The following is a 9,381-nucleotide window of genomic DNA, read 5'->3' as shown; positions in this document are numbered from 1 at the left end:
TGGAAAGCTGTCACACTGTCACCCCAGTCTGGACACAGATGATGAGCTCTGTAGCATCCTACTACTGTTTCCATCTAATCACAAAGAAAAATCTTCCATAAACTTGCTTTGAAACACTTGTTTTGTGGGTGGGTTCCCCTCCTCCCTCCCTTGTCATGAGGTGGCTTCGGTTAACATCTAAGTGCACATTTTAGAAGCATTTGCCACCACATGAAGGAATTGAAACTGGAAGAAGCTGATCCAGTCTCCTTTTTTTCCAACTCCTCAAATTCCAGAAGCTCTCATTCCAGAGACTGCAGGGAATGGTCCCAATTTTTTTAATTTAATTTTTATTTTTTTAAAGTAACAAACATTTTTATTTATAGTTTTGGGTTCCAATTTTTATCCTTCCTCCCCTCCTTCCCCTCTCCCCTCCCTGTAGCAGTAAGCAATCAGATATAGGTTAGACATGTATGATTATGTAAAACATGACCATATTAGTCATTTTGTAGAAGAAAATTTGAATAAAAGAAAAATGAGAGTGAAAAATAGCATGCTTCAGTCTGTGTTCCATCAATATCAGTACTTTCTTGGGAAGTGGATAGTATGTTTCATCGATAGTCCTTTGGGATTGTCTTGGATCACTGTATTGTTGAGAATAGCTAAGTCTCTCACAGTTCTTCATCAAACAATATTGCTGTCTCTGTACACAACATTTTCTTGGTTCTGTTCTCTTCACTCTACAAGTTTTACCAGTGGTCCCAATTTATTGTCCACATAGTCACCCAATCCTATAGATCCACTTCCAGGCACCAAGTTGGTAAGAAAAAGAGACAAGGAAGCTGTAATTTCCATAAGTTACATATTACAAATGTATCCCACCATAGTAGGTTTAATTTATGACAACTCAAGTCAACACAGGAGTGAAGCAAGAAGAGGAAAATGCATATTCAGGAACATGTGCTACATTGCTCATGGATCCTAGTAGACTATGACTTACAACATAGGTCACTCTGACCAGGTAAGGGCTTGGCCAGACTCTGAGTCCCCCCCAGAGATGGGGGGAAAGGGAGCAAGAAAGCCCACAGCTTCCCCTTCAGTCCACACCAGTAACTTCCATTCTTCCTGTGATTTTGTGGTATAATGGCAAGACGGTGGCAAGATTGGAGAGAAGACAGGCAGAAGTCCTGGTGAAAATACTCCTAGGCACTCAATGGCACTCTGGTCTCTCTGCTTTTCAGTGTTTGGCCTGAGGCTTCATTGTAGCATTTTCATAAGGGAAGGGGCTATGAGCTTTGTTGGGAGAGGTAGAAAGCCCCCCTCTGGGGACTGCTGCTTTTCTTCATCTTCGAGGAGGTGTTGCATGAAGCAGGAGGTGCCCACAAGGACATGACCAGTGGCCTGCATGCTGAAGAGTGCACATCGGAGAGCTTCCCTGAGTAGAGGGGGCAGGGAGGGGAAAAGGGTGGGGGGGAAAGATATTTGGTTACCTGGAGGCAATGCTGGAAAACACTTCAGAGCATGTCTTAGAGCTATTGATCTAGCCTTTAACCTCCCTTCTGATCTCCAGTCTTGCATCCCCAAGATTGGACATCTTGAACTGGATGTCCTGTGTCAGACATCTTAAACTCAACATGTCCAAAACTGAACTCATTGCCTTTGCCCCCAAACCCTTCCCTCTTCCACACTTCCATATCACTGTCACCATCCTTCCAGTGACCCAGGCTCAAAACCTAGGTGTCATCTCACCACGCACCCCCCCCCAGCCCCCGTGCTTTGCCACATCCTGTTGATTCTACTTTCATAGTATCTCTTCTATGTCCTCTTCTCTCCTCTGACATTGCAACAACTCTGGTACAGTACTCATTACTTTACAATTAGACCACTACAATAGCCTGTTGGTTGGTCTATTTGCCACTTGCCTCTCCCCACTCCAGTCCATCCTTCACTCACTTGTCAGATTGAACTTAAAATGTAGATCTATTTCCCACATACCATTCTCATTTCCTGTCCCACTCCACACACTCAATAAATTGCAGAGGCTACCTATTACCTCTAGAATCAAATACAGATTTTTCTGGCTTCCAAAGCCCTTTATAACCTGGCCCCATCTTACCTTTCCAGTCTTACACCCCTCTACATACTCTGGGATCCAGTGACACTGACTTCTTTGCTGTGTCTTGCATAAGATACTTCATTTCCCAATCCCCTGCATTTTCACTGGCTGTCTCCCACGCCTGGAATGCTCTTCCTCACCTTTGCCTCCTATATTCCTTTAGGTTTCAGCTGAAATCCCATGTTCCTCCTTAATGTTAGTGCATTCCCTCTCAGATAACCTCCAATTTATTCTGCATGGACATGATTGTTTGTATGTTGTCTCCTCCATTAGCATGTAAGCCCCATGAGGACAGGGACTGTTTCTGCCTTTCTTTGTATCTCCAGTACTACGCATATTGCCTGGCATATAGTGACTACTTAATAAATACTTGCTATCTGATTGTTTTCAATCTTCAACTGAGCTACATGAAATCTTTTTCCTCCCAGGCTTCCTGACACCAAGAGCTCTTAACTTGGCATCCATTAACTTGTTTCTTAATATTTTAGTAATAATTCCAATATGATTGATCTTCTTTGTAATCTTATTTTAGTCACTTAAAAACATTCATCTAAGAAAGGGTCTGCAGGCTTCACCAAAGGGGGGAGTCTGTCTGTCTGTCTGTCACACACACACACACACACACACACACACACACACACACATACACACACACACACACTAAAAATACCTGCCCAGGACAGAGAGAAATCTTCAGACATTAGTGAGATATCAGTATCTAGCTTAAGTTGATCTTTTATTTTCATCAGAGCAAATTGGAATCCAGTCTTTGGAGCCCCAAACTTCAGGTTCTTCCTGTCTACTGCCTTTTTTTTCCAGCCAATATATAATACACCCTTGGCCTGGGCAGAAGGGAAAACTTTCAAGTGACATTCCTCACACTCAGGGATAGTGCTAAAGACTTCTGCAAAACTTTCAGAAGCAAAGGGGTTAGCTGGGCTATTGTGGCAAGAAGGAAACAAGAAAACCCACAGCTTTTGAAGTAGGCTATTCCCAGGCCTATATACAAGGGAGGAGGTAGGGTCAAGGAGCAGCAGGGATTTCAAGGAGGAAGTTCTCAGGCTGTGATGCAGAAAAAAGTAAAAGCCACTGGGAGTTAGGGGGTGCTGATGGACCAGAGCCCTGCTCTTGTGTAGGCAGCTAATGATTTTTGTTTCATGCATAATTGAAGACTTTGTACTGGTGATGTGGTAGCTAGTAGTTCCCCTGGAAACAGGGAGAGTGCCAAGTGGAGGAGGGGGCCTGAAGCCTCCTCAAATTTGATGGTTCTGTACTGTATGTTCACAAAATCATCATGGGGGGGGAAGGGTAACAAGGTCGGGTCATTCAACTGAACCAAAACCACTAATATGGATCCTTTATCTGGACTCAACACCTATATGTGTATGAGTGCATTAAATCCATTCTTTTCTAATCCCTTTGCTAAGTACTAGATGGTTTGTGCCAGCCAAATACCCAGGTTTAGGACAACTTCCCATTTAGTCATGCATCTTGGTCTGTTCCTGCCCTTCCTTGGGTGACTCATAAATTTGTAGTAATTAAGTGTTGGGAGATTCCTCATGGTCCCCCTCCCCCTTTCATTTTCTCTGCCTAACTCCTTCTGTTTAAGGCTCCATTTAAATGTCACCATATCTAAGGGAGCCTTCTTCCATCCCCCCAGCTCACAGGGAGTGGTCCCTCTATGACCTAAGACAGGTGTCTAACATGGGACCAACAGGCCAATGCTTCAGGTTGCAGAACTAGATTAAAATGTTTGGGAAGTATTTAACAAAATAAACAGAAATGCAATAAAATAGTTGGCATTGACATGTTTTAAAACTAAGTCAATATGCTTTCTGCAAGGATACACATCTATGGATTATTGGCCCCCATTTCTATTTGCCTTTGACACTTAAGGCACCTGCTACCTTAATCATCCTCATGGCCTGGAGTGATATCCAAGCAGAGAGAATTAACATCTTGTCTCTTCAACTAGAACAGAAAACTCTTTCAAACATTTATTAAATATCTACTGGGTGTAAAACACTAGGGATAGAGACAAATTAAGTAGTCCCTAACTTCAAGGAAGTTATAGTAGGCATATGATGTCTATTGATTAGTTTCACTAGGTGGCTATAAGATAACAGCATCATCATAGCTAGTGCCTATACAGTGCTTTAGTATTTCTAAAGTACTTTACATATGTTATGATCCTAATGACTTATGAGGTAGGTGTTATTACCCCATTTTACAGATGTGAAAAAAACCAAAGCTAAGAAGTTAAATTACTTTCCCAGGGTCACATATTTAGAATCTGAGGCAGTATCAGGAAGACTCATCTTCCTAAGTTCAAATCTGACCTCAAATACTTACTAGCTATATAACCTTGGGCAAGTCATTTAACCCTGTTTGCCTCAGTTTCCTCATCTGTAAAACAAGCTGGAGAAGGAAATGGCAAACCACTCCAGTATCTTTGCCGAGAAAACCCCAAATGGGGTCGTGAAGAGTTGAACATGACTGAAATGACTGAACAACAATTGGGAAGGAGAGATAACTGGGCTGGAAAGAAGTCAGGAAGGACCTCATATAGAAGTTACCTCCTGAGCTGAGCCTTAAAGGAAGCAAGGTGCTCTAAGGAGAAGGTGAGGAAGACACCTGTGCTGAGGCCCGAGATATGATATCATGTCTAAGGAACAACTAGGCAGCCAGTTTGTCTGGACAGCTAGGTCAAGGAGTGTATCTTATGCTTCTATATCTCATCCTCTGGGATACTACTCTGATTGTGTTGGCTATGCAAATACTTGTTGAGCTAAATTAGAACAGAGTTTTTAAGTAGAAGAATGTTCCTGGGAAATTGAGCTGCCTTCCCCAAAGCTACTCACTTTATGATGCGCTTGGCCCCGTAGCACTGCAGATCATAGGACAGTGTATAGTTGCCATACAGTGTTGCTTTCACATTCAGGCAGCCAATGAAGTCATCTGGCCTTGCTTTGTAAAAGTCAAAAGTCACAGAGGCCACATCCATCCTCTTAGAGGGCTTTTGAGAGAGTGAGAGCTGATATCCAGATGCCTAAAATGGGCATGACAGGTCATGGGAGGTAGGCTGGTCAGTTAGGACATGGATAAGAGCAGTCAGTGGACAACTTTTGCCACCATTAGAGTTTTATCTTCTCTTTCCCTTCTTATCCCCCTGACATGGTTTACCTGATTGGGTGCTGGTCGCCATTTCTGACCCTTCTCTAGGACCATGAGAACTGTGCCTTCATTTAGCGTCTGGAAATACTCCTCTGTTTCAATGATAGTACCATCTTCTTCCAGAACTAGGGAGAAGGTGTCTACCACTGACAGAGCTTCTTGGACCTAGGGAAAGAGAAACATAATTATGACCAGCCCTTTCCCCTCTTCTTTTCCCCTCCTTCCCTTTGTAGTAAAAAGTTTTTTAATAGTAGGTTAGTGAATACAGAAAGACGCCAGTTTTTGAAGGACCACCCTTTCAGGGAGGAGACCCACAGCCATGCATGGGCTACGCAAGCCAGCCCAGCTGCTAAGCACTCCCCTTCCGGGGTGCGAGCTTAAAAGGCAAGGAGAGAACGGAAGTGGGAGGTCTTTCCTGCTCTCCTGGTCCAATGACTGTGCTGCTCGGACAGACGCTGACTGGAGTTCGACTGGGCCGGGCTCCTTGTTAGCAGCATGTGCCTGATGCGGCTCTCCTCCCCAAAGGTGGCCTTGGGCTTTTGGTGAGTTTTATATGGAATATAGACTAAGCTTAGACTTAAGACTATTTGTTGTGTATTTCTACTTTCCTATCCCTCTAATCAACATCACCTTGTAATAATTTCCAAACAATAAAAGCTCTAACTAGAGACCAGAAGCTTCTTCCATTTACTAGTCTGGGAGATAAATTAAGGGAAAGGTTAAAGAGGGGAGATTAATGTTCTAGTATCCAATTTTAAATCTCACACCTTCATATCCTCAACAGAAGTCAAGATATCAACTAGACTGAGATTCAGTTCAACCTAGGTGCTAAGCCCTGGGGTATAAAGATGAAAAGTGGCAGTCCCTAAATGGTCTTGAGGATCTTTTTCATCTTTAAAGCTTTCCATCGGCCTGGTGACACAATGGATAGAGCACTGGGCTTGGAGTCAGAAAGATGAGTTCATATCCAGCCTCCGACTCTTATTAGCTATTTGACTATGGACAAGTCAGTTAACTATAGTATGCCTCGGTTTCCTCATTTGTAAAGTGGAGATAATAACAGCACCTACTTCTCAAGGTTGTTGTGAGAATCAAATGAGATAATATTTGTAAAGCACTTATCTTGGCAGAGTAGGCACTATATAAATACTAGCTGTTATTATCTATAAACTATAGAGTTAGATTTCCAGAAAAAGCAAAATAAACAGTTGACAATAAATAGTATGAGACATGAAACTACTATGTCACAGAAAAAGTATTGAAATGAGTACATCATAGAAGAGAGTATTACCCATAACACTGCTGGCTAAGGCTTCAAAGAATCCTACTTAAAGCCCTTCCATACTCAAGGAAATATTTTAGAATGTTTGAAATCCCACCTATGTTATAAGATCATTTTGATGAGACTGGAAAGCATGGTATTTGGGGGGGGTGAGGCAATTGGGGTTAAGTGACTTGCCCAGGGTCACACAGTTGGTAAGTGTTAAGTGTCTGAAGCCAGATTTGAACTCAGGTCCTCCTGACTCCACGGCCAGTGCTCTATCCACTGCTAAACCCAGCTGCCCCATAAGATCATTTTGTAGCCAGACTTCTTATTTTGGGGAGGGGGAGGGGGCAATGAAGGTTAAGTGACTTGCCCAGGATCACATAGCTAGTAAGTGTCAAGTGTCTGAGGTCAAATTTGAACTCAGGTCCTCCTGAATCCAGGGCCAGTGCTTTATCCACTGTGCCACCTAGCTGCCCCTCATGCTTCTTTTTGTTTTTTCTTTTTAGTGAGGCAATTGGGGTCAAGTGACTTGCCCAGGGTCACATAGCTAGTAAGTGTTAAGTGTCCGAGGCTGGATTTGAACTCAGGTACTCCTGACTCCAGGGCCTGTGCTCTATCCACTGCACCATCTAGCTGCCCCTGCCCCTCATACTTCTTAACCTTAAAAGTACTAACTAGGATATACTTTCCATGTTCTTTCATGCTACTAAAAATAATACAAATGTATAAAATCTGAGTTTATGAATTAAGCTTTTAAAAACATTATTGTTTGTTAGTATTTTGCTAAATGAAGTCAAATGTGTTTAGTGGCTACCAAATAGGGACAGGGAGCAGTATCTGACTTTTAATGTACTGGGGATTCTCCCCCACCTCCACCTTGTGATAGATTCTTGTATCATTTTAACTCTAGTCTAATTGAAAGATCTAACATGTCCACAGACAGGAGTTAAATTAATATGGCTGTCATTTCACACAATAAGGGTCTTAAATAGCTCTGACTGCTACATATTTGAACTAGAGAGATGAATTAGCCCAGCTCCTTAAAGGGAGGGAGAGGAATAGAATTGTCCAAGGTCATAGAGCCAGTTAACGGGATAGAACCAAGATCCATCTCCCATCTCTTAAGTCCAAAGCTCTTATTGTCTTCATTGTAACAAGTCTGGCCACTTGTGACTTAAAGTACTTGAACAAAGTTACCAGATTCAATAGTATAGACAAAGTTTCTTTCACTAGGAAGTGAATTATTGACTGAAATCTATTTCTGTGCCTTTACAATGTTGCCAGTATTTACTTTCAATGGGGAGAAGGTGTATAGAATATTGTATATATTGTGAAATACTTAATGTCCGTTGGTTTTGCTGAATTGCTGCTCCCCTTTCCCTTTCTAATCTATTTTACAAGGGATAAGATCTGAATAGAGGATAAATGTAGAAGTAAAAGTGTTATAAAAATGAAGAGCTGTAAATAAAAATAAGGTGTTTTTTTTTAAAGTCAAGAACCTTTTCATCTGGGAGAGCTATAACACATTGACAAATGAATACAAGGAAAATTGAGAAGGGAAAATACCATAGAAGCAGGAGATGAGACCCTCGCAAAATAGCCATTAACCCAGACATACCTCTTATCTTCTATGGGGCTCAGATTTTTTATCTGAGAAATAGAGATTGGCTCAAAATTGATCTACCCAAGGTTCCTCCCTCTTCTGAGACAGATCACAAAAATCTTCTTTATCCAGCTTTAGCTTCAGGCAGATTGGGTTTCAAGTAGGCATGGGTCACCCTTGCCTTGTGTGCAAAGATGTACTTACCACTAGAACCTGGAACCTCGGCCTCTCTAAGACAATATTCTAAATACAGAAGGCTGACCTAGATACCAAGATTCTCCTATCTAATACAATCTCTCACCTTGTGGCTGAGGTCTAAGAGACTATCAGCCATGATCCCCTTCCGAATACTCCGATCGGCATTGCTGACACGGTAGGGCCGGGCTTTGGTCACAGAAGTGGTTTCAGCCAAGAGTTGCTGTGATACCACAGAAGAATTTACTGCTACCCAACTGGAAAGCCAGATATGACAGTAAGGATGAGTTCTCTCTATAACTCCCAACTTCTTCCCTTACCTTCTTCCACCTTCTAACCACCTCCCCCGTCTTCCCAACCAAATAACCCCTCTCTTCATTCTAAAGTCTATTTCAGGCTTATTTCAGGCAGACTTCCATGGTGAACTTCACCTTGTTTGGATCAGAACATAAATAAGCGGCAAGGGGGAAAAATCTACTTAACCTGAGCCTTCTGGTGGGCTTATAGCTCAGGGAATTGATTTGGAAAAAGTGAACAGGGAAAAGCCTCACCTGGAAAGAGACTTGGGAGAAAGAAGGCTGAGGGACTTCATTGCATACTCCATCCTGGTCAGCTGTTCTGGTTGAGACCTATAAAAGAAACAAGAACTACTCATTCCAAACAAGTCCCATTTCTCTTCCTCACAACCTCTCCCCAGCAGAGGAAGCTCAAGGACTTGTTTTCTGATGGTAGTACAGCAACAAAACCAATGAGAAGCAATCTACTACCATTCAGACCCCTCTTCCACATCCCTCCCCTAGCCTGACATCCTCACAACTGGGTTTACATTTAGTTGCTTTAGTATCGACAGCTGCTTCCAAGTCAGGTTCTATACTCTGGTTCTATACTCCCTCTCAGGTCTCCCTCAGTAGGGTCTAGTCCATTTCTGACCATCATTAGCCCAGACACTCACTCCATGTCTGCCTGTCCTCCTGCTGTGTTCAAACTGGGGAAACCCAGGATTAGAGCTAAAGAGACACAAGATGACTGAACTCTGTTCCAGGGAGC

The 9,381-nt window shown here is 42.6% G+C and overlaps 1 protein-coding gene across 2 annotated transcripts; it reads right to left on the bottom strand.

Moving 5' to 3' along the window:
* Positions 1-822: 822 nt before the first annotated feature.
* CIDEC (cell death inducing DFFA like effector c) lies at positions 823-9,381 on the bottom strand. Of its 2 annotated transcripts, none has more exons than XM_043979332.1 (6): positions 9,287-9,381; positions 8,886-8,963; positions 8,441-8,591; positions 5,279-5,434; positions 4,957-5,144; positions 823-1,414 (listed from the first exon to the last, which is right to left on the bottom strand). In XM_043979332.1, exons 1-6 carry the CDS (start codon positions 9,289-9,291, stop codon positions 1,237-1,239), a joined length of 756 nt encoding a protein of 251 aa, XP_043835267.1. In that variant the 5' UTR covers positions 9,292-9,381; the 3' UTR covers positions 823-1,236. The 2 variants fall into 2 exon arrangements, with proteins under 2 accessions (XP_043835267.1, XP_043835268.1); XM_043979333.1 differs by lacking the exon at positions 9,287-9,381 and adding an exon at positions 9,161-9,210.

Source organism: Dromiciops gliroides, chromosome 1 (genome assembly GCF_019393635.1).
Source record: "Dromiciops gliroides isolate mDroGli1 chromosome 1, mDroGli1.pri, whole genome shotgun sequence".
Classification (NCBI taxonomy): domain Eukaryota; kingdom Metazoa; phylum Chordata; class Mammalia; order Microbiotheria; family Microbiotheriidae; genus Dromiciops; species Dromiciops gliroides.
Note: the sequence above shows the minus strand (reverse complement) of the source record. Positions and strands in the feature narration are given on the sequence as shown.